The 25,831-nt window shown below is 49.7% G+C and overlaps 1 protein-coding gene across 1 annotated transcript in view; it reads right to left on the bottom strand.

Annotated features, from left to right (window-relative positions):
• The window catches only part of GABRA3 (gamma-aminobutyric acid type A receptor subunit alpha3), a 57,697-nt gene extending 32,382 nt beyond the window's left edge, over positions 1-25,315 (bottom strand). Inside the window, exons 1-2 of the mRNA XM_010216786.2 lie at positions 25,206-25,315; positions 21,878-21,999 (exon numbers count right to left, since the gene is read on the bottom strand). Of these exons, the coding sequence (XP_010215088.1) occupies positions 21,878-21,999; positions 25,206-25,282 (199 nt within the window). The 5' untranslated portion in view covers positions 25,283-25,315. The remainder of the gene's footprint in view (positions 1-21,877; positions 22,000-25,205) is intronic.
• Positions 25,316-25,831: the final 516 nt, after the last annotated feature.

Below are 25,831 nucleotides of genomic sequence, written 5' to 3'. Positions count from 1 at the left end.
TGCACTGGAGTCAGCAGGACCCCTCACACGAGCCAGCTCCAGCTGGGGATGAGCACCACGGGGCTGGCTGAGATCCTCTCCCAGGCCACTTTTTCTACCCCTGCTTCGGAGCTCAGCATTAAGGCAGACAGGTTCCTCATGTTCTTGATGCCCAAAGCGAGAATGAGCCTTCCCAGTGAGTTCATGCTCCCAAGGCAGGCCAGGATCTGGAGGGATTTCTGCAATTAAATCATTGCTGTGCGAGCACGGAATCCAGCAGAACAGGGAAATCCAACAAGCAGTAAAGCACAAGCAGAACAGAGCGAGCTGCGGCCTCAGAGATGGAATCCCACGTGATCTTGAGCCCCAGCATCCACGTTGCTCATGACACCGCAGGAGCCCACTGGCTCCGTGGCAGAGATGCTCCTCGGGAGAGAAGCCATGGGCAGCTTCTCCCCTTCTTACCACGTACATACCCACACTTAGCCCAAAGAGGAAGAAACTGCATCTATTTCTGCAGCACAGAAAAACCAAGAGAGAAATCTTTCTTGCCCAAACACAGGGAACAAGGTAGAGAAGTCCTCATCTCCTTCCTCATCTGCAGACCCCAACACCCGTGTGCTGCTGCCTGGCCTTCTTGCCCAGTTCTCACTGAATATTTTCTAGCTGAAGACTGTACTGCAGAGGGCTGGGCATCTCCCCTAGACCTGTCACAGGACATTAAACAGCACTTTTCCTTCTCAAGCACCTTCCTTCTCTGCATCTTTAAGATTTTTTCCACACACAAGTGAACTGACCAGCGCGCTGGGGGACAGATGCATGTGGCAGCTCCTGTTATACAGGCAGGAGAGACCTGCGTGGGGCAGGAGGCTGGAGCTGAGGAAGGAGATGAGCCCAGCCCTAAAGATACAGCCAGGCTGGTTCACAGGGGCCGGGTGGAGGAGCCCATGTTGCTCTAGGCAGATTGCACCAGCACCTCCAGCCGGGCTGTGGAGACTCCCCCCTGCACCCACTGCTGGGGACCGGGAAAGAGAAAAGACCATGAGGCCCTTAATGAAACCAAGAGATCAAGGGATTTTCAGGATCAACATTTACATATAGAGGGGATTTAGACATCTAAATGCTGTGTTATGGTCCTAGATCACTTGTGCAAGGGTGATTCCCATCCCACTTATCATCACCGGCTCAGTCTCAAGCCTCGGGACACCCTCTGTAGCTGGCCTGTGCGCAGAGGCAAGGCGCTGCACATTGAGCAGAGCTGCCCCTTCTCCCCCATGGCACGGAGAGCTCTCTGCCAGCCTGTCCCTGCAAGCCAGGCAAGGCTGCTTTGCTGCTGCCTGCAGAAATCCCCCTCCGCTGGGCATATCTGCAATGCAAATGTATAACAAAAGCTGCAACATCCACTCCCCCCGTGTTACCATGGCACTCCCTACACCTGCCTGCTTTTTAAAAGCTACCCTTCTCCAAGAATTTGCTCTGCCAGATCCTGCTGCTCGTACAGGCAACAAACATCCCCACCAGCGCTGTGTGGAGGGCCAGATTCTGCTGCCCCAGCTCCCAAGTGGAGCCGTTGCCTCCCTTCCTCATGCCTCCCTCCTGCTTGCGGGAGCGGCAAAGCAGCAGCTGCCAGGGTGCTTTGAGGGCTCCTCCTCATCACCCTGCCTAGGAAGCGCCTCTCCAAGAGGTGCCCCTGCCCCCAGGTGCCGTGGCAGCCTGCAGCCCCGGGCACGGCGGCGAGGCAGACGTGCCCCCCGCTCCCCGCAGCCTCCCTTGTAAGTGCTCCTGCCTCCGCGGGCCAGCGAGGAGATAGTTATTATTTACAAAATGACTGAGTGCTATTTTTACTTGCTTCTTGGAAGCACTAGGAGCAGCGGCAGAGCTGGAATACAAATTACCCTGCTGCTCTCCTCTCCCCGCGCTGGCTGCCGATTGCAGGGCTGCCTCTACGAGTGATCAAAGGAGGTGGGGGGCACGGGAGGATGGGAAGGCTCTTATTAAACATCCCGCTGCACTCATCAAGTGCTGTTTATTTAAGCATCTCAGCCATAATATAATCGACGCAGCTGGTTGTGTTTCAGTTCGTGAGGTTTGTGGATGGGCTGAACACAGTCACGTTTCCCAGATGGGGTTCCCAGAGGCTATGCCGTAAACGAGCAGAGAGGACGTGCCTGCATCCAGGCGCTGGAGGCTCCCAAATGATGCATGCTATTAAAATAGGGCTAAACCAGGGGATTCCTGGTGACTGTGCTGACGTCGCAGAGGCTCCGTGGGCTTCTCCCATGGATAAGCTGGATGCGCTAGCGAACAGGGATCTGCGCTGCGGGTAGCTGGGACCCACGGGGTCTCAGCCAGCCTTGTCACCGGGCCAGCACTGCTGGGTCCTGCTGAGGATGGCGGAGACTAGAAAGGACTATGATGCTGTTCAGGCTGCCACAACTAGATACAAGCCCTGAGTCTGTGCCAGCGTTATTCTCTGGAGATAAACATTTCTGTTCTACAGGTTCACCAGCTCACCCAGCATCACGTCTCCAACCACGCCCACATCTCCAGCTGGGATTAGCCTCAGCCCAACTGTTGCTTGGTTTGATGGGATCCTTCTGCTCTCACTGATCCTCTTCCAAGTACCTGTCCAGTCTGTCCCCAAGCACACGAGCATCCTCCAGGAAGGACACCCACCTGGGACCTCTTACTGGTGCCGGAGGAGGGTCCAATGGTATGGGGAATGGCCTGATGCAGCATCCCCAAGAGCCACCACAGCGGCTCTCGCTGCATCAGCACAAGCCCGTGGAGCAGGGTGCTGCTTTAAAACGAACCGAGTGTCCCCAGGAGGAGGAACGCCAGGTTTGTGTTACCAGCTTCTAGCTCCTGCCTTCTTCCAAGCCCATGTACCATGCTAATTAATAAGCAGTAGAAGGTAATTTTTGCAGCTGCACACAGAAGCTTTCTGGCTGTCTCATTCTTCATTTTCTCATCCTCTCACTGTGTGGATTTAATTTTCTTCCAATTTTAGCCGCTGGAACAAAAGAAGAGCAGAAATATCTCTTCCTTCCGCACCCTTTGCTGCAGCCCCAGGAGAACAGTCCCCGGCGAGTGTGTTGGAGCCTTCTGGGAGCCGAGATGGCACTAGAGCGCCCACGGGAATCACGGGGCTCTTCCTTCGGAGGCGGCGCTGAGGCCCCCAGCCTGGAAACTCCACCCTCGCATCCCTCCTCTCTCGCTCTAAGTACATCCCATTGCACCCAGGCTGCTCTTTTACCATCTCCTACCTTTCCTTTCATCTGTAGCCTATCACAGTACCAGCAAGATGGGAGCTACAGCCCAGGCAGTCAAGCCAACCACTGTGCAAAGGCCAATCTGGAAATCTCCTTTCAATAATCAGCAAGCAAACTACCACTGCCAGAGGCACTGGAGAAGAGAGGACATGTGCCCAGGTGTTTTTTAGCTAGAGAGCTCAGGAATAGCAGCCAGAGGATAGCACTGACCCTAGAGGACATGGACGTGGGGAGCTCCAGACAGCCAAGCCCATGAACCGTCCTGCTCATGACAGGGGCATCCCGACTGCACCGGGGGTAACTTTTCCACCAAGCATCCTGGGAACAGAGGACACAGAGAGAGTGGGGAAAAAAAAAAAAGAAAAGAAAGAAAAAAAAAGACAAGCCTAAATGGTTTTCCTATGGCATCAAACCAGCATTTGGAAAAGGGAAAGAAGAGCTGGAGCTCAGAGATCTGGACAAGCCCTCAGGGCTGCACCTTCCTTCTCCTCAACCAGTTCTGACTTGGGGATCTCTTCGGCTCTTGCCCTGCCCATGTGTAACAATCTCAGTATGTTTCAGTGCTCCTCTCTTTCCAACTCACACTGTGAGAGGGAGGACATAGATTAACAAGCAGGCAAGGACACAGGGGAACAGCATTCAGATCAGCCATAAGACCCTGCAAGGAAAGGTCTCTGGGAGCTAATTCAGCACCATAAGTCACTGGAATCTGTGGGCCGTTTCCTCCGTGTGTGTTAGAGCACCCTTGGCTTCAGCTCACCCTACTTGGTCTCTTTGTTTAGCAGACAAACACTGGGCACCAAAACAGCTTCCTAACCCCTCAAAGCAGCAGAGCTGGAAGGCAGTCTGGAGGCAATGCCACCTAACAGGCCGGTCTGTAGGATGCAACGGCACAAGTCATATCAGATGGGCACAGCTGCGTGTCCATCCTTGCCTGCAGCCTCGGCCCACCAGGCACGGCAGGACAGCGACCCACGAACACAGCCCGCTAATTAAACAAAGAAGTAATTGCTTAACAGGAGCTTTCATGGCCAGAACTGAACCCCCTCTGGTCACACCTCACTCTGAGTGTACCTGGAGTCACACGTCACTCTGAGTGTCCTCTGGGTGGAGGACGACCACGGCCCCAAAGACGAGGCTGGTCTTGGCCTGCCAGCTCTCACCTGTAAAGGGCAAGCAGGACAGCAGGGCTGGAGGTGACAGGACGCGCACGCACAAGGAGGGTCAGCTGAGGACTGTGCACTGGGAAATTCACAGCCTGCAGAATTAACCACGCGGCAAGCAAGGAAACAATATAAATGTCTCAAATAAACGCCTTGTCTCAGCAAAAGCAAGGGTGAGTAAAAGCCTCCAGGGGATTAGCAATGAGACCTTTGGAGCGCATCTAGCTCTGCCTGTGTACCATGGACTGTCTGTCCAAAGCAGTTTTGCTTGGTGGCTATTTGCTAATTTCCAGAAGTCAACCCGTGTCACTAATAGGGCTGGAACAACTTAGTCTGTATAATGGATCTGACCCTCTCACCCAGTTACACTTCCAGTGACTTCTGGCAAGTTCCACTCAAAAAGGCATCACATCTACATAGGAAACAAGGCTACCTGCTGCTCATAAAGGAAAAAAAAATCAGACCTGTCCCTCTGATCTTGGGGTGTCAGGCATCTTTTCACAGAAGTTAGCTTATCACCCACAGCTGCTGGAAGAATCCCCTTGGACTGCCAACACCGTAACAGTACAGCCAGTTCCCAAGAAGTGGTGCCGTGAGCTGCAGAGATTAATCACTGCCTTCGCCCCGGTGCGATGGCACACCAGTGTCTGGAAGCACATGTCCTCCAGCCAGGCTGGAGAGAACAACCACGTCTGCACACACAGATGTGTTGCGGCTTCCAGCTGTGCGCTCTCGCTCCTCTCTCCCCCTAGCTTTGCTCTTTCAGCAGAACAAAGGCAAGGAGTTAAAAAGAATTTCAGGAGGTGCCTCAAGAGATGACCGACAACAAAATCAGTTACACACGATGAGAGATATCAGCATGTTCTACAATTACATGTCATAATTTTTCAGCCCAGATTAAGTGAAATGGTGTCTGTCAAATCCCTCAAAGAGACAGCCTGCTGCCCTGGCTCTCGTGCTTAGCAGGGCCACGGAAGAGCTGATGCAGTGAAGAGATTTATTCTCTGTCATATACAGAATGCAGCATACAGAGCTCTCGAACTGCACCGTATCCAGTGTCCTGCACCAAAACTAGAGGCAGGGCCAAGAATTTCCCAGCTAGTGCTTGGACATGGCCAGTCTAGGATTTACAGTATGCCGCAGCTCCTGGATGAATGTGTAATGCCCAGGTGGTCCCTACTGCTGCGTGGGGCACAAGCTCCTCAAGTTAAGCAGGGGAAGATGGACTCCTTAGATGGGAAATCACTAAACAGACTCCAAACACACTGTGCATGGACTTGCGGCCCTGACCCAGCTCACAGTGCTCTCCACGTCAAAGTTATGTTTGGATCAAAGCCTAACGATGGGTGAAAGCAGATGAGTCAAGTGACCCCTTACTCACGTGAGCAGTCCCAGCACAGCATTAACACGGGCACAGGGCACCTGCTCATCCATTTTGGGTGAGAAACAGCGCTCTCTCCCTAGGTGTTTCACACCAACAGTGGCAAAGAGTAGCCCGGATTCCTGACCTGAGCTTCCTGCACAGCCATGCAGAGCACCTTGCACTGCCCCTTTGTCTCTCCAGAAGCAACGGAAATGGGATTGCAGACTTATTAGGTCCTGTTCATAGGTCCACATGCTTCTGTAGAGGTGCTATGGGGGTTTCACACCCTCCCACATTTGAGAAGGGCTTTTTTCAAGGTTTATGAAGAGTGGGGGATGCTGGCAAGACAGAGGCTCTGCTCTGTGGACCTCAGTCTAGGTGAAGTGTCTCTCCATCGCAGCAGAGCCAGTGAAGCCGGCCTTCCTGCAGATTGGAACCTCTTGCGTGGTTGCTCTGATGTCTAAAACTGGTTGATCCCGTACTGCAACCTCGCTCCACTCTGGGTCTTTTCTTACTCAGCTGCATAATTTCATAAATCTTGCAAGGACTTAAAATCTTTGAGAAGAGGAAAGGCAGAAAGAAAGATGTGGTAAGCCTCACTCCTTCAGGAAACCAGGAAAAAAAATGCCATGAGACTCATACAGCTCAAATAGTCAAACTCAGCTTTCTCTCCTGGCTCCATGCAGACATGCACACACACATGTTCTAATTACTGCATTAAACTAAATGAATGACATTAAATACATATCCAGAGGTTAAAATCATAATGTGGTGAAGACCATTGATAAACATAAAGCTCACGTGGAACAGAAGAGAGAGGCAAGAGGAGCAAGCACGAGAAGATGTGCAGTCACGGAGCCAGCACTCACACCTCTCACTCTCACATGTACTGACTACAAACAGAGACTACAAATTAGCTGAGCTATTTTCGTTACTGACAGAAAAGGAAGAATGAACAAAGCTACTGTAGTTACTATTTTAAGGACTTAGGACACCCTTAGACGCTATGAAGACAGAAGAGGAATATGTATGCGTGAGCACACGTTTTGAGCTTCTGCAGTGCAAAGGAGATGCTACATAAACGTGTTCATTATATATTATAAATACAATGAGAAAATGTGTGAATATAAATTAGCATACATAATTTAGCATGTTTGGTATTAAAGTCTGTCCTCGATCGCTAAGCTGGCGACACCTGGGGAAGGGAATCCCTGCCAATCCCAGTGGGCTGGGAAGTGCGCGCAGACAATGCGGCATTGCCAGCTGCGCAAACGGCTGCGGCCCTAACGGAGCCAGGGCGTTTTTGCTGGACACAGTCCTGCAGGATGCCTACCTGCACAGGGGGAGTAGAGAAGTGTGGGCAAAAAGCCAGACTGATGCTTCAGCATTAGGCAAACTGTACCTAAAATCTTCTGCATCACATTCTGTGCCTTAGTTTGCGGCTGCTTTCCTGGTGCCAGGTTAATTTTATTTCTCTCAATGAAAGTTAGTGGTGATATTCCTGGTGACCACATCATAGGACCTCAGTAAAGAGCACCTTCAAGGAAGAACATACCCCAGCACTATAGGTGGAATCACATATACAGAGGAGAGATATGACACCAATACAAACCAGACTTTGCTGTATACCTTCATCTCATATAAACCTCAGCTGAGAGTCAATGACTAGACTGTGCTTATTCAAAACCTGCATAATCACCACACATTTCTGAAACACCTCCATCAAGGACCAGGTACCCTGCTCCAAGCAGGTTAGCACACAATCCCTTTTCTGAAAAAGACTGAGGCTTTCTTAACCAATTCTCAGGAAGTCTTTCTGCAGCATAAAACATCATTTCTGAGTCCCCATAGGCCACTCACCTGCTTAAATAGGAGCTGCAACAGCTTCAGATCACTGGCACTAAAATCCTTAGCATTTGTAAAGCAATTACTGTGCTCTGCAATTCATCAGAACTCAACACAGATCCCCAGGAAGATAAGAGCCGATACAAAACTTGTATTTCTAACCTAAGAATTGCTGATACAATGGAAACAACAGGAAAGCTGGAAAAGAAGCAAGGAAGGCAAGAGAAGTGAAATAGAGAGACACACTGCATTGCATTTATTATGTGTCATCACAGGGGAGGGAGAATAAACAAAAGTGCTAGGGTGTGCGGATTGCAGGCTGTGCTCTGGACTTCAGCCTCACCATCAGCGCTGATCCACTCTATGGTACCGTGTGTGCAAGGTGGTGCCACCAAACACCAGTTTCCTCACATGCCTTTTGGGCCTCCATCCTGCTTTCCCACAGGTGCCGGGCTGCTCTGCAGGCTGGGGATTGCCAAGCCGCACAGCCAACAGGCATGAGAAAAACAACAACAACAAAAAAACCCAAACCAGAAAAACCTCATGGGTCTTGTGGGTCTTGCTGCAAAGCTGAGAGCAGAAGCCTGTCTACTTCCCAAGCCTGTCTGCTGAGACCAATGACAGGGACTGAGATGAAGACACAAGAAAACCATTGCTGGGAGCATTGTGGTAATTTGCACTGCAGTTCCCTTATCGCCTCCGTTAGCTCCTGGCTGGCACTTCCTTCAGCAGGGGAACTTAATCAGCTCTGGAAAAAGTGCGCCACTGGTGACACTTTTGGCATCCTTCATCCCCCCTCTGGGCAATGGCAGATAGATGCTTTCCCTTCCTCATGCACCCCAGGGTTTTCTTTGCCTTTTGGCTGCTGGGCTGTGCACAGAGCCAAGGTTTCCACCGAACCGCCTCTCCCCTGTGCTACACGGGTCATTGGCTTGCATGGTCACTGCTCATTTAGTTTTCAGCAGAGCCAACGCATTGTACAAAAACTCCTCCAACTCGCATGGCCTCACAATGGCCACTTCAGCACTTCCTCTGGTGCTGGGGTCCTGCCGGGCAGTAGGGCAGGTTCTTGGGCACTCCTCACAGCCCTGACCAGCACCTAGCCTCACCTCCGCATACGCACCGGGTAATTCATCCTTTGGTGTCTGCCCTAGAGCCGCAAGAATAAACAGAGAGTCCCCAGAACTCAAGATCAATCCCTGGGCGTGCACCATGTCCTTCCGTTGTGCTCGTCCCTGTCCCTCCGTGGAACGTCCTTGGCTAGCAAGCAGGGCAGGGCACCTGCATGTGCTCAACCCGGCTGGGTAATCCAAGTGACACAAGGCTTATTTGTGTGCTTGGAAAGTTGTTTTATTCCCCAAGCGAGCAGAAATCCTTTCAGAGGAAATTCTGCAATGATTCTAAATCTTCCTCTACACAGCAGCTTCCCAACAGCAGCCTCATCTGTCCTGCGGCCAGTGAGGCTCTCCGTTTCTTGCTGTTACACAGGGCAACAAACACCCAATTTCCAGTTCTGCCAGTGAACGATGACACGCTGCATACTGCCCCGATACTCCCATCGGGGATGAGCGGGGGGCAGATACCTCCTGATGCAATTTTTAATTTCCTCTGCCAGAGATGTTTTCTTGCCTCAGAGACATGCATTCAAAGCGTTCCAGTTCCCATGGCAACTCTCTGCTTCCCTTCCATTTGGGATGTCATTTTCCATCCCGTCCCTTCAGAATTAGATATCTCCTAGCAGAAGTTTTCAAGAAATCTCTCTCTCTCTCTCTTAAATATATATTTATTAGAGAAAGCAAATGCAAGTGTGCTTTATTGACAGGCTTCTTAACCGATCCACAGCCTGCTGAGAAGAAAGCTGTCTCCAGAAATATGCTGGCTGCCAAGCTGCCTTTTCTCAGCCTCTGTTTTAAATCAGACCTCTCTATTTTCTTCTACCATGTAAATATTGGCCAGCACCTGCTCTTTTCCCCCTCCCTTTCTGTTCCTATTGCTCCATATCCAGCCTCAGCGCAGCCCCTCCACATGCAAGGGCAGTGAGGGAAGCGCCATGCGACTCCGCGCACTCCCCACCCACATGGACGCCACGAGGGGAAGGCCGCGAACGATGGGACCCCACACAGGCCTTGTCTCCTTCCTACCCCACCGAGGAGCACTAAGGGGGTTTTGTCCTGGCTGGCGAGGGGTTCCTAGGCTCAGCTGTGGACGTCAGGGCCCTGAGTACTGTGACTGCTCCTCTGACCCTTGGCTGTGCCACGCTCAGCTCCCGCCTGAGCTCCCAGGCAGCTCGTGGCAGGGACACAGCCTCAGCCGGAGGGAAACCACACAACAGCCTTTTAATAGAGCCGTGACACAGGTGTTTCAAAGTGTCTTCCTTCAGGAGACACATCCAAGCAGGCAAATCACTGGGAACCCAGTGAATCCAGAGGCTGATGGAGCTAATCCTAGGGGCATTTCACCGCAAAGGCACAGAGAGCCTCAGGCAAAGCCTCACCACCACTAGAGCTGCCTGCTTGGCTCAGCTCACAGGTGTGGCCTGTGAGGCATAAGTGAAAAAACACCGCAAAGGCAGAGAAACAGCACCAAAAAAAGTCACACCAGCAGCAAGGCCAGGCCGGGACCTCACCTCAGCCCTCCGTTCTTGATGAAACCATACAGCAGCCAAAGAGCAAGGCAGCAGTTCACGTTCACCCTGCCAGGGAAACACTGTGGATGAACATTGCTGCTATACTTCAGCAAAAGCCTCTCAACGCTTTCTTAGCCCAGCCTGCAGCAGCAACAGTGAGCTCAGGGGACGCTTCTTGCTGACTCCAGATTTCATGTTAATTGTGCCGTCCCACCAGCCATTAATCAAATGTCTTCCACAGGCATTTTTATTGAAAATCAATTTAATAAAGTAGGTGGGAGTCCAACATGCTTCCATAACATCAGATAAATATTCATGGGAGCTTGTGCTGCTTTAGCTAAATGAGCTTTTTTAAATTTAACTTGCGTGATTTCCTTGTTCCTTAATATATAGCTTGGCTTGCCCTTGTTCAATGAATACAGACTAGGCAGGACACAGCCCAGCATTGGCTGGCGCTCAAGTGTCCCAAGGAACAATTCTTTGCTGTCAGGCCAACAGCTTTTTGCAAGAATGTTGTCATCCGTAATAGGAACATGAGTTTGCTTGGGTCAGGGTCATCCAGCGTAAATCCACAGAGCCAAGGCTGACTTCAGAAGGGGCATCTGGAGTTCAAAACTCATTTACCCTCCTAGAAATGTGGCCACCATCCCTGCCACTGGGGGGAATGCCATTTGATTTCATCTTACCCTTCCGTGCTTAAGACCATGTTGCAGTTCAACAGGAAAAACAAATGAAGGTTATTGAAAACTCTTCCCCCTTTCCTGGATGCTTATTCCAGCAACCAAACCATTTAACACACTGCAGAAAGACTCACTCAAAGCTTCAAAATTTGTCAGAAATTCTTGTCCTAGGAGAACAGGCAAGCCTACTCTCGCTACAGAAGAGCAAAGGTACCTCTGAGACATAGGAGCTGCTTTTTGCAGCCCTGGCTTTGACCGCATGCCTTGCAGGAGGGATAACAGGGGCACAGGTTAACCCCTGCTCTTGGATGAGAGTGCCAAGGAGCAGCAATTATGACTCCTCACTCAAATACTTCTTCTCAAAGGCAGTTATTAGTGTTCAGATGGCATAAAGTAAAATCTGACACAATGATCAAATTTAGTGGAAAGGCAGAATTCAGACAGCTCTTATCAGTGAGAGATTTTAGAGTGTCTAACAGCTTCTTTGTTAACTGGAGCACTGAGAATCTGCAGCTTCCAGAAAAGCAGCAGCACAGGGCAATTTAACCACTGCCAGGACTCTTGTCATGTTAGTCTAGTGATACCCTTTCTCTCGAAAGGCAGCGCTTTAGAAATCAAGCGCATCATCATTTTGCCTTTGTTATTAACGCAAACTGACTTGTTTTCATCTTTAAAGCCTTGACCTAATTCCCCATGCACACGCTCCTTAGAGCAGCTCAGATCTCTGGACAGGATTTGCTTTCCCTGTGCTTTGTAGTGCTTTAATGATGTCAAGGTTGTGACCAGCCCCGCAGATGCATGCAGAGAGGGTGGGCCCAGGAAAAAGGTGCAAAGAGGACTTTGCCCCATGCGTCTATCCACATGAACTAGTGACAAGTCACGTTTCTTGAGCCCAATCTCAGGATGCAGATAGTGCAAAGAGCAGGGCCCATGAAAGATCATGGCTCCTGCTGCTAACGATGCAGCAGAAATGGGAGACGCTCATCTGGCCACAACCAGGAGATAGTCTAATCACTTGGTTCCTCTAAAGACATAGAACGGGCATCTCCTGTTGGGACAGTCCTCCGGCAAACGTATGAGCCTCCTGAAACTGGACACAATTAGGTGCAGAACTTGACCTTACCGCAATTTTTCATTTTAGGATTTGAGGTCTGACACAGCTACAAATAACAGATCGATGGGGCAAACAGATTTTCTCTGACATCTAGAAGTTAGGCAAGAACATGCACGCATCTGTGCATGTGTGCACATATTCTCTACATTTTCTAGCTTAGATATGGCTTATCCTCTTTTAAAACAGCATTAAACAGCATCTCTGCTTCTGAGAGATGGTCTTTGCTGGAGACAAACAGCATTAAATATATGGACATCACACTGGACAGATAATGCTTTTAGTTTATTCTATCTTGGATGCAGGTCGCACAACTAATGTCATCTCTAAACACTGAAATCCTAAATGTGAAAAGGTAAAGCTTAATTGCCTTGAACAGCAACTCTTGTATTGACTCCAAGAGAAGGTCCATTAATATTAATACAGCTATATTTAGCTACTTTCAATTATACATACAAAATTAAACATCTTTCTGGGAACAAATCAGTCAGGATAAGGTTTAGCCTTTTTTCCTTTTTTAATGTATTTTGCATCAAAACAATAGCAACTGTAACGGAGGTATGGTTTTAGAAAAGAACAGTGGATGGAAGCAGAGGCTTAAAAATACTTCTGCCTGGCTAAACCAACTTGCTTTGCATCTATTAAGAGGCACTTGCATTCATATTCCTAACCTCACACATGCCCCAATTTCTGGCTGGCAGCAACTTGGGACATGCACCTCTTGCTCTGTGCCAAATACAAGGGAACTGGTCCCAGCAAGGGAAGGAACCACTAAAGGATGACAACCTCCTTACCCTTCTGCTCCTGCCTACCCAGAGAAGAGGAGCTCCCATTGCTGCCATGCCAGAGCATTAGCTTCTGTAGCTAAAAGCATTTTTTGTATAAAAATCACGTCCACTTTCCCGATTTTCAAATTAATTATACGTAACTTTCCTTGCCAAAGTAGACTTAATGGTATTAACGTTATATGACATAAAAAGAAGTGATCAGAACGCTTCTCTCATAACACCAGGGAGATTGATGAGGGAAAAAGAGACAAGATTTCATGCTTTTGTTCTTTAACCCTTCCACATGCAAGGAGACAAGATCTTGGTCTAGGAAAAGGCTTCTCCAAATTCTCAATGCTGAGATCAAGTGCATCTCCTCAAAGGCCAAAGCTCTGATCTTTCAGACACAAGTGCTTGTGCACTTCAGTTCCCACATATACACAGTCCCTTTGCAGGGAACAGGACACCTCCTCGAAAGTATTTTTCAAACACAAGGCAGTGGCCTTCACTGGCTAAAGCGACATTCATGGCTGTACCAGAAGCATGTGTTTGGTGAGTAAACAGGAATGCACAACTGCAAAAATCTAATCTGTTCTGTATAGAACTTCCTCAACAAGGGTTCAGGCGACAGCAGCAAACCTTGTGCAGAGCCTTTGCCAATTTCCCTTTGCAAATTGCCAGGGTTTTATTTTTATGGTCATCAAATCCTTTCCTTCACACTTTCTCATATCAGAATTGCAACTGATGCTTTCAACAAAGAGACATCTGAAACGGCACTTACCCGTTGAACAGCAGGTTGAAACAGCATCTCTTAATTTTCAAACGCAATCTACTTTGCTCCGATCGTGAATCATCCCAACAATTGATTCAGTTTGAACTTTTTCATCAGTTTCCGGCAGGTTAGTAGAAAAAAAACAACAATAAACAAACCACACACAAAACCCAAACACTTTTTCCAAGTCTGTGTTCTCATCACTTTGATTTGCATTATGCCATCCCAGAAGGTAAAGTGAACAGGGTGTCCTTTTCTCACAATGCAAATTGCACATTAAAATCTCTCCCCGGGCTGTGCTCTGTGCTTGCCTTTCACAGCACTCCACAGCAACACTACCTTTTTTCAAACATTAGCCGTGTGTCCTTCAAAAGGCACATTTTTTCAAGTTGATAGCTTAGTATACACAGACAAATCAATCATTAGAGCAAATTCTTGGCCCCAGATTCTATGAGCATTTTGCCAATGACCTTAACAGGGTGATAATTTCACTCTTACTTTTAACAGTATTACTTCATGGGATCCTGAAGGAGTGCACAGTCCTGAAACAGTTCCCTCCCCAAAGCCCTACGCATCTTCTAGAGCCTCACTAAAATTCCAACACTTCTAGTTAATCAAACAATAAACTTTAACTGCATGAAACAACATTAACACTCTTAACAGGTCTGGATCAGCAGCATTAATTCCCCCACAGTGAGGAACCAGCTAGATGTGATTTGATCTCTCCTTCCAGACAGGATAGGTCTAAAAATCACCAACGCAATCAGTGACTTTGCCTCAGCAGACATGATCAGTGCACCTATCTGGATCCCTGAACTGCTGCAAACATTTCATGGTCTTGCTCAATGGATAGAGTAACTGCTGTTTCCTCACTATTTGACCAGTTATTCCTCTATTAGCTCCCCAGAATGAGCTAAAGCCATTCTTAAATTCAGTAATACCTAATAAAACAATTGGAAAAAAGAAAGTCTTTCTTCACAGCATGTATTAAAGACACATTATAAATCCTTTACACAGGACTAAATGAAGGGAAATTCTAATAAATGGATAGTTGCCATAGTCCAACAGATCAATAAAGACATCCTTGCAAGCAGTTTATAGCCATCTAAGACACCATCTGCTGATGTTCTTATGACTAACACATGCTCAACATGGTTAAGCATCAGCTAGTCCCTTCTGAACTCTTTATAAACAAATGCTGTCACCTTGCCTCTAGCCCATGCCCACCGTGGCCCCCTTGGAGTGGGCATGAGCTGCACAACACTGTGCACAGGTCCAGCACAGGTCTCTGGTTGAGGATTAAAGCTCTGAGATGCTACAAATTACTCACAGAAAACATCCTCTGAATCAGATCACTTTCCTTGAACAATTTCTCACTTAGGGGGAAAATCTTGTTTCTTATGTATATACACAGATGTAAGGGGGGGGTTAGAGGCTTAGCACGGGTTCCTCTGACTGGTTCACTGGAGACACATACAGCAAATTAAGTACTATAGAAAAAGAAGTATCCAAAGTAGTGCAGGAAACACCTTCTCCTTCCCAGTCCCCGCGGCCCTGGGGGCTTGGATATGGCCCCTCGGTAGGCCCCCAGAGAGCAGAGTCCAGGGGCAGCTTTGTCTTTGGTGACCTGCCTGGTTTGCACTACCACCTCCCGAAGGCGGCTGCTGGGCTCGGACCCGCCATAGCGCTCACGGCTGCCCCACACCTTGTTGGTGTACAGACTCACGTGGCGGTGCCGCAGCCCCCGAGGGATATCGCGGGGACCCAAGGTCTGGCTGCTGCAACACGCCGAAAGCGATGAATCTCTTCCACGATGTTTCTGACCCCTCCGGAGCGCTTGTGATATCCCCGAAGCTTTCATATAAGCTTGTTGCCCTAAGCAAATTCATAACTTATTTAAGAGAAGATTTCCACCCTTAGGCATAGCTGTCAAGCCTGCATTGCTCACATGCCTTCTGATGTGTACATGTCTTTTCACACAAAACTCCCTCACCCCTACAATGTGGGTTTTAAGCAGAAGCACAACTGGGATTTCCATACAGGAGGAGGGGAGCATCAGGGTCCATGCAGTGCCATGGCAAAGCTGCCGTCAGAGAGCTGTGCCGCAGGGGAAGACAGCCTTTTCCTATTTGTTCATAGATCTTAACTTCAGCATTTTGACAAGATAGAGAAGGGTCCCTATTGCCCTGAAATGTAAATAGAAAAAAAAACGCTGTTCAGACAATGCCTCAGTTTCAAATTAAAACTCATCAAGGAATCTCACAAATATAAAAATCTTAGATACGACACAAATTTTCTCTAAGAAAGAGGCAAATTCCTCCTGGAGTAATCAATACAAGGCATGAAGTCAGATCAGAAAGTAAAGATGAAAAGTTAGGAAAGGTGGAACATTAAGCCTGAAAAATGGTTAAAACACACAGTCCTGAAAGCTGGGAAGCCATAACAAAACACAAGGGACAACTAGGTTTGTTAGCCACTGTTTCTAGTGCACCCATAATAGAGTTAGGTAACACTTATGACACAGACCATGGGTAGCTTCATGATGCACAGGTGAAAAGCTGCGTTTTTGTGAGGTCTCTTGTGGGCTCCTGAAGTGAACCGAAGCAGAAAGTGCCTGATGCTTCTCCTGAGGAACCAGCAGCCGCTCTACCCCTGCACTCAGTCCACCACGGCCACCACAGAGGCGGCCCACTGCACCCCACTGCCTTCAGCTCCTATAGAGAACTCGCAAGCATCTGTCCCACAGGGAACTCCAGCACTTGGTAAGCCATCCTAACTATTGCCAGGATGTAAGACATTCTGACCATTTCAACTCTTCCGTCCTGACGGTCACAAAACAACCAACAAGCCCTTAACTGCAGGACATAGGATGAGACAACAGATACACTAAGGTGGGGCACCCTGAGCACCAAGCATCTGAGGGGAGCATCAACATAAAGGGAGCTGCTGTGAACCAAGACCAAAACCCAAACTTTGGACATCAGCAGGAATCAGTGAAACATAAATGGCAAGGCAGCAATAAAGAACCTCTACTTGCTTAGAAGCCATCCTGCCAAACTACAGCATCATTAAAAAAACAGGTAGAAACACTGTACCTTGGAAAGAAGAGACAAGAAAAACTCCAACTGAGGTGCACTTCACTTAAAAAAGAACAGAGGGAATATATCAACAGGATAAATATTAACAAGTGGCTACAGATCAAAACCATTAGCTGGGCAGAGCTGACATAGCAAGGCCAGATAAAAGGCACCTGTGCCTTGCACCCCACATTTCAGCCCTCTCTCTATAATGTCTGAACGCTGGTCTGCAAGAGGCAGCCCCAGCCAGTAGCACTGCAGCCCGCCCTGCTCGAGGGGTGTCTGCAAAGAGGAATGGGGCTGCAGGACACTAGCACCAAGACGTGAAGAGAGGTCCCAAAGGAGCCTCCTGGTGCTGACCCCGAGGAGCAGGAAGGGCTGCCATGCCAAGTCCCTAATGGGGAAGAGGCCGAAGGGCCAAGTGCCATGTTTTGCTTAGCAATTGCACTTATTTAATCTAGTTGTAGCCATTTACTGACCCCCCAAATCCCTGCTCTGAAGACATCCAAATGCTTCTAACCCTCCTCTGCCCAAAAAGAAACACATTACGTGGACACTGAAGTGCAGGATACTTGTCCAGTGACCCCTACACCAGTCAGGGCAGAGTCAGCCATTCAGAGACTCTAGGGAGACACTTCAAGAAAATACTATGAGTTACCTTGTAAGCAATGCTGCATCCAGAAGTGAACACGAAAATCAATACTGACCTATCTGCTTAACATGGTATAAATTACTTTTAAATTGCAATTAGAGAAATCAGCTCATTTAGAAAGTTTAAAGCCCATCCTCATTTAACTGCAAGCAGCCTACTCTCTCCTCTTTCTAGTGGCAAAATCTTTTCCCCCTTGGCAGCCCTGGCAGGGGGAGTGGTGTGCAGATTTTGTCCAGCACATCTCCAGCTGCTCTCTGGACACATCATCCTCATACCAAATTGCATCTCAGAGCACTTCAAAGCAGACAGCAGGCTGAGGTGGAAGAACCCCCTATCTATTATGCAAAGAAGAGATACAGACTCTGGATGCCTTCTCACAGGTAAGTCGTTCCCTGTTTGCAAAGGGAAGAGAATGTCTCAACACTTCTTCTCTTCTGAAGCCCTCAACAGCTTTGCATCTCCAAGATGAGTTAAAAAGATTCTCCAGTCCATAAATAAGGCTAAGATGGGCAGAAGATCTGCATGATCTCACAGTCCCAGACTAGGAGAAGAGACCAGGACTATCCATAAAAATGTTCTCAGTAGGAGACTTTTTATTCTGCAAGGTTGGCCATTACAACAGATGTCTCCATTCCCTCAGGGTCCATTTCTGTTCCTCTTCTGACTTAAAAGCCAATCTGCATCGTGCTTTCCCAGGGGAAATAGGTTATCCACTGACAGCTCCTTCCTCTCCTCCCCACTCCATCTGAGTCCCATAACACGATCTATTTATTCAGTTACCTCTTTCTAAGCCCAAGCTACATTTCAGCAGACATGGGGCCCTCTCACCATAGCAGAAGACCCAACTTTGTTCCTCAGAGCTAACCAGCTCCCTTTTGACCTGGCAAAGACAGGAGAGACACCTGCAGAGACAATGGCAGAGAAAAAGCCTTAGACCAAACACCAAAAAAAACTTCTCCTAAATGACATAAAGTTACGTCCCTTGCTGACGCAGAGCACCCTCTGCACTGGGTAGCATGGAAAAGTGCTCTATAGCAAGCACATGACCCAGGAGCTGGAGCACTGTATGACTTCCCACAGGAAAGGCTCATCTCAGCCCACATAGCAACTTCTCCTCATACCCAGGTCTTATTCTTCCACAGGAGGTTCTCCCACAGCCCCAAAACATGGCCATTCCCTTGTCATTGGGTCCCACGGGCAACAATGGCCAGCAAGGCCCCTGAGCTTGGGCAGCAAGGGCTCCAAGGAGGAAAAAGGTTTGGCAGCGTCATTTCCCTGCTGTGCCAGCCCCAGTGAGATGTGCTCACGTGGTGAGGGCCTGTCCTCCACAGGAAGGACAACACTGCTGCTCAGGCACCACTCCAGGTGCCGAGATGGCTGCCATGGGCTGTGCAGCTCCATCCTCCTCTGCCCTGCAGAAGAAGGGGGCTGGCAAACGCTCTCCTGCTCTCTGCCAGGAACCCTCCTTTCCTTTCCGTCAGTCAACACCAAGCACACTCCCACATCTCCACAAGCTGTAGAGACCACAGAGGCGTGGCGGCCATGAGCCCTCATGGGTTCTGGAGAGGAGGCCAGGGCGGCCCCTGTGGGAGAAGCGGCAGCCAGGCACCCAGCTGCCATCCCGGAGTGGGCACCTGCGAGCCACCTCGGCACCGGGTTGCTTCAGCTCCCTCCGGTGGCATCCCGGTAGGAAGAGGAGCTCTGGCATGGGAGCTATTGGAGTGGGTGGCAGCAGATGGTGAGAACAGAGAGGATGAGGAAATAAATACAGAGAGGCTATCTTGAGGGGAGAAGTCACCACATCAACACTCTGTTGCTTACACGGAGCCTCTCCTCAAAGCCTAAACAAACATTGCTCTGTTCCAGGCAGGCAAACCAAAGCTCTGCCAAACGCAGAGGTGGGTACCCAGGCACATAAGGTACCACGCGCAGGGAGAGGTGGCCTGCCGACTCACATGGCGCTTGCTGACTTGCGTACTGACCAAGTGTTTTTCCAAATGGACCTCAGCATCTCTGCAGGGAGCCTGCAAACATTTCAGCTGTGCTGAACATCAGACAGAAGTGCCACCGCCCTTCCCTCCTCTGGCTCCTGCTCTGCTGGAGCCACAGGCAGGCCCCACGCTGCCTTCCTGCTGGTTTTGCTACCCAGGCATCGCTCTGGAGCTGGGGCCGAGCCCCGTGGGCGCTGGGCCAGCTCCCTGCCCCGATCCCTCTGGGCTGTCACCCTGCACACCATGTCCCAGTCGCCAGTTGCTGCCGCATCGTGCCACAGTTGTGAACTCAGGGCTCTGGAGGCCTTTCTAGAAAGGTTGACTTGTGCATAGGCACTGTAATGAAATTTTTATTAATGGGCCACTGCGTACTTTCAAAATAGCTTTTCAGAGGCCAAAGCTTGGAGATTCGCCCATATGTCCATTTATGTTTCTATACTGCTCTTTACTGTTTTATTGACTTTCTTGGGAGGATTTTTAAATTCTCAGCACACAGTAGTTGGACATCACCATGACCAACGGGACTGGCACTGATTTCTTTCCATTTATAAAACTGGGAAACCAAGGCTAAAGACTGAGCCTGCACCTCCTGCCGCCCTGTGAGCCACTGTTTCTTTCAGGCCATCTTCCAATCAGGCAGTAGCACAGTAACACCATGACATCTGCCCTTTCCACAAACACCAGTGACCGCTTCCTCCTGGCATCCGAGAAAGGCAAGCGAGGAGAGGAGATCCTGAGGGAATGTGGGTGGAGCCCGTGCCAGGTCTGCAGGGTCTGCACGTTGCCATCTCACTAGTAAACCACAGAACCTTGCAAGTCACCAAAGCAGCTAGAAGTTGCTAACAAACAGAAATAAACTCATTTCTTTCATAGTGCTCAAATAACGTGGGACAACGCGAGCCCATCTTTTCTGACTGTTAGCCCAAAATATTCAATTAACCATTAGGTCTCCCTGTACATCTTTGATAGGATCATTTCTGCCTCACAGAATCCACCAGAGGCAGTGTGAGAGGTCTCTCTGGCACCTGCCCCGACAGCATTGGCAGCGCTCCCTGACAGACCTCCAAGGAACGAGCCCAGAAGCAGGGAGGGAGCAGATCCAGCTAAGGGTGGAGGAAGCTGAGCTGCCCCATCTCCTCATGCACGCTTGCACACTGAGGGCAACTTGTGGCCAGCCCAGAGTCCTCCCAACCTCTGTGCATCCCCCCTGCCTGCTGCTGCTGCTGCAGAAGTCCTCCCTCCCCTCGTGGGAAAGCCATCTTCGACTGAACACAGGAGGCCTGGCTCAGGCAAAGGCAATTTATTATGTTAAGAACACCATTAAAGGAGCTAAAGCATCAGAGCAGAGATATTCCAAGGAAGGTTTAACTTCCCCAGCAAGGGGGCTCCTGGGAGTCCTCCTGTTAATACTTTGCATGGGGGAGGGGTCTTGTCTGCAGTTGAGCCTAGGGCGAACATAAATGCCCCTCAGTCCCCTTTCAGCACTCGTTTCAGTTAAATCAATACAGCCATGGGGAGACTTAAGGAAGCAAAGCTATTAGTAGGGCTGCAGTTAGTTCTGGGGGAAAGAAACAAGCAACAAAAGCAATAAACCTGATGGATGGTCCATGCAGATGCAGTAACCCCCTCCCTGCCAGGCCCGCAGCCTGGCAGGCTGAGAGCAGGAGCGATGCTCACCAGAGGAGCCCTCCTCGCCTAGATCTGCACGGGGCCTGCTTGGGGCTAGAGCATTGCCAGGCACACAGGCAGCCAGCCACAGCACGCGATGGGGGCAAGGAGCTGGGAAGAGAGAAGGGCATCTTAGGGCAGTGCCCTGGGGAAAAAAAAAACATCGAGATAACTGAGGATGTCTAAGCCTCACTGAGTAATTCACTCATCTCACCAATAAAGCTCATGTGCATCTTCCTCACACATCCCCCTGTTGTTTCCACTTCTTGTCTCATGCTCTGCACATCACAAGCACTGGAAGGAATGAAAGGAAGGTGACTGCTATGGTTTTGCCTTTCTGAAACACTGCACACATCAGTAGGTGCTTGCAGAGAAATTTAACAGCAGTAGCAGTGAGGACGTTAAAGCCCCCTCAGGACACACAGGAGTCAGACCCACGCCCACACAGAGAACAACTTCCTAGGTAACTGCGAAATAAGAAATAGCGACACAGACATTAAGAGAAAAGCTCTACAGCAAACCCTATTGATGTCCTTAGTAAAAGCAACATCAACCTGCAAACCAGAGTCCTGCAAACCTCAAATATCCTGCAAACCGGAAGCGTCATAATTTATGAATGCTAAACCCCATAAAAGTAGTGGAAATAAATATTACATTTGCTCCATCTACAAGCCTATCATCACAGAAGGCCATGACAGTTGTAGAGACTTACACCTTTCATCTCAAAATATCAATGTGGGAGATGGCGTGGCCTGGAAATGGGAAACCAGCAAGTGACCGGTTGGGGCATGGAAACAGCCTCTCCTGCCTGCAGGATCTGGCTCATTAAAAACGCCTCCAAGTCTTCCCTGTGTAGACAGCAGTTTCAAAAGCCTAGCAGCAGAATACATCGTCCCCTCCATTCAACTGACCTCCGAGTCCAGGCCTGAGGCGATTGTCGTATCCATCCAGCAACCTGTCCAGGATGCGGGTGAAAATAGTGATGTTATCTTTGCTGTCATCGACGACGTCTGAAACATGTTTCTGCGAAAGCCTGGCAACACGGAGGAAAAATAGAAAGAAAAAACACAATCAGAGGGAAAACCTATTCTTCACACACTGTGGCACTTAAGTGAAAATAAGAGGAGGCCTGCTCATGCCACGGCACGTCCAAGGCTCGAGGCTTGCTGCAGGCAGCCTCAAACCCACTCCTATCCCCCCTCGGCCACCCTGAGATGGTAGAAGGGTCCTGCAGCTCCCCTCACTGAGCTCCTGCAGGCAGCATGAGCAGCCCCATGGGGAACGGTCTTGGAACCCAATTTTTAAGGATGCCTTTTCCCTGCCCCAGCACCCCTCAGCCAGCACCCTAACAGGGGAAGTTTTAGGAACCAGAGGCTTTGCAAACCTCAGATTTATTCCAGGGACAGCTTCTCTGTGTAGAAGACACGGCATAAATGACGCCAGTCATTTGCCAGGCCGGTTATTTGCCATATCGAGTAATTTTCAAGTACCCTTCTCCTGGGAGAATGGAAGGCAGGAAGAAAAATAGGAATTAAGTAAAGCAGGCTGGGAGCTTGAATCCATCATTAAAACTCCCTGTGAACCATTTCTGTAGTTTGGTGAACCTTTGCTGTTTATAAAATCAAATGAGTTTTCATGTTCCTATTTCTGTTCAATGCAAGAAGCCTGGAAGCCCCCAAATAAGATGATTTCCACAGAGTATTTTCTGCCCCAGGTGGAACAAAATAAGTAGCAAATTTCTCAAACAAAACTCATCTCACCAAACAAAATTTCCAATGCAATTTTGCAAGCCCAAGAGCTTCAAATAACACATTTGCATTTTGCATCTCCCTTTCAATCAATGAGACAGGAGCCCACAAATCCTGTGGAAACCAGCTGGCTCTAAGAGAAGAGGCTAGGAGAATTTTGACAGCCCAGAGTCCCCACACTGCGCAGTTATAAAGCCTCTTGAAAAGTCCTGCGGCTCTAAACCCAGCTTTCCCCAGCAGAAATAGCCATTAGGACCAAACCAAATGGAAAGGACAGCACATTAAGTAGCAGGAAAAAAAAAAAAAAAAAAAAACAGAAGAAAAATATCTAGAGAAACTGCAGGAAAGGCAGAAAAGGGAAGAGACAAATGCTGCTGGGGTGCCAGCCACAGCTCAGGAAACGTACTGGGTCAGGGCGACAGGGCTAACTACCTGCACCGTGCTGCTACTAGGGACATAAATGACAGCGGAGCATTGCCTTGATTAACACAAGCAAACACAGCAAAAAACAGAGCACCACTAGTGCCAGCATGAGAAGCGTATGAGTAAATATATACATAAATATAAATATATATATTTAAATGGCACAGGGCTTTACTATGGCCTGTCATGTCCCACTCTGACAGATCCGCTGAGCACACTGAACAAGCCACTGGGGCAGGGAAATGACTTCTTGTCCAGCAAAATCCCTAGTGCCACTGCTCAGAACAGGCCAAGGGGCTCGTGAGGATGCGAGCACGTTTCCAGGAAGCAAAGGTCTCTCTAAACCTCTGGGTTGCCACAAATTGCAGCTGAGAGCTGTGTGATCCAGAACGTTCCCAGGAAATGCTTCAGGATTATGAACTGAATTGCAGTTTTTCAGACTATCCGTTCAAAACAAAACAGTAATTTTGGCCTTCCTTCCAGCATGGACTGCACGACAAACGGGAGATAGCTCTCTGGGGAGAAGAACAATTTTGAGGAATCCCAGCAAATGCTGACTGGAGCTGGTAAAGTTTGCACTGCACTGGTGTTCAACACACCATGGTTAAAAGCGATCTCTGTCAGTGTCTGCTGATAGGCATGCAACAGTCTATAACTTATGAATAACTAGCTTGCTCGTGAAAGCTTCCTTGTTAATGTTTCATAAGCTATCTACAGAAATTTCCTGTAATATGAAGAGCATTAGGGCAGATTTTTGTGCAGGATTTCCTCATGGAGGCTCAGCAGCAGTGGGGGAAACACGTTTCCACGTTTCAAAACTGTTTTACTTCGCCCCACCTCGAGATTGACTTCAGCGTGAACTCTGTGGGACCACAGAAAAGCAGGGCAGGCAGAGAGGGAACAGAGATGATGGGGAACAGGCAGCAGCATCTCCACCTGCACTGATTTATGGCCCTTCCTTGGTCCAGCTGAAGTGTGGAGGGCCTCACCTCATCTTAACAAAGCTCTAGTTGCCCTTTAGAGAGGGGCAAAGTGGCTCTCATTTATCCCTGGCAAAGGAACTGCAAAGCTACATGTAGTTATATGTGAGTAGTGGCTTTAAAATAATTAAAAGACCTTAGGCTTTTAATTTCAGCTAAGAAAGAGGTTTACAGGGAATTTAATTAGCAGAAGTTCAGGTAGAAGCCATTACCTCTCCATCGCCCCCTGTGCACACTCATCGGGGAGCTGACTCCCGCAGTGGCACATTACCTTGCGAGCTGGGGTCTCCCCATATTCAATTAAGCAAAAATTCCAGAGCTGACTGGAGCTTTCCCCATGCAAGGAGAGACGGGAGCTGTCGGAGCCGTGATGGGCTGGCAGGAGCGGCGGCTGCCCGGTGCCCAGGACGGGACACATGGCCGCACGCACTGCCACCCCTGACACCAGCGCGGAGGGAGCTGGACCACATAGGGCAGCCAGGACCGCAGTCCCTGAGCGCGCACAGGGAAGGTTGAAGCCAAGCACGAGTGCAAAGCAGAACATGCTTGCTTGTGCAAAATGCTTGCTTGGGCGCAAGCAGGGAACAGGGTCCAGTGAGACCCAGCCGGAGGGCGCACCAGGATAGACGGCCACACATGCGAGGCTGCAGGGTGAAGGGAGAGCAGCAGCACAGGCACTTTTCTTACAGTTAAAAACCCCAATTGCTGCTGGATGCACGCTTGGCAGACAGCATCTGCACCTGGCACACTCGAGGCTTTTATTTTTTTTTAATAGAAGTCATGCATTATTTGCATGTCTCCCTCAGCACCTCAAGTAACACTAACACACATCCATGTCGAGGGAGCGCGCGGTCCCACGAGGCACAGGGACAGGGAGGAGGCCACGTGCACGCTTCAGGCACCACAGAGGGAGCTCCAGCAGCAGGAGCCGTGGCCAGGGCTCCAGCCGCTCAAACGGCCCCCGGCTGAGGCGGCGCACAGCAGGCCTCAGAGGCACCGGGGACCGCGTCCGTACCCGGCCCTGCTTGGAGCAGGCCGGGCCGGGGGATGCCAGCCCCAGGGGAGAGCACAGGCTTTGGCTACCTTACCCGGCGTCAGTGGGGAGGGCAGCGAGCAGGAGCAGGAGGCCCAGGCTGAGCAGCGGTCGCAGGCGCTGCGGTGCCATGGCCTCCACAGGGCGGTGGGGCGGCAGCTCCTCCAGCACCTGCTGGGGCAAAGGAGAGAAGAGGTTTTATTTATCAGGAGGAGAGCAACCATCTTATTCCATCTTTTCTCCAGCAGGTCACTCCGAACGCTGTTCTGTTCAGGCAGTCAGAAGGCAGCGTTGCTGGAGTCGTGTTCAATGTCTCAGAGTCCCATGTGTCCCTGATAAATGACCTTTCCCTCTGCCTTATCTTCTTCATGTACATGGATCTGGACCTTCTCTCCCACTTTTAAGCCTGTGGCTGGCTAAGTCCCGCAGGGATGCCCCAAATGGCACTCCCAGCCACGCTGCTGCGGCAGGACCTGCCCGACACTGCTATGGACCAAACCGGGAAGGTTGCGTGGCATGGGCACACACGTGGCCCCACCACATCCAGCAGCACCCAAGGGCCTTCAGCACCTTCCAGCAACAGCAAAAATCCACTTCCAAAGAGACCACATCTTCCCAGGCTGCCCTCGCCTCACAGGGACCTCCAGACGCATGCTGCAGGCAGCCTCAAGCCCACTCCTG

This window comes from Tinamus guttatus, unplaced genomic scaffold (assembly GCF_059628265.1).
Source record: "Tinamus guttatus ecotype Peru unplaced genomic scaffold, ASM5962826v1 Tinamus_guttatus_pri_ptg000287l, whole genome shotgun sequence".
Taxonomy (NCBI): domain Eukaryota; kingdom Metazoa; phylum Chordata; class Aves; order Tinamiformes; family Tinamidae; genus Tinamus; species Tinamus guttatus.
The sequence above is the reverse complement of the archived record's forward strand: the minus strand, read 5'-3'. Positions and strand labels throughout refer to the sequence as shown.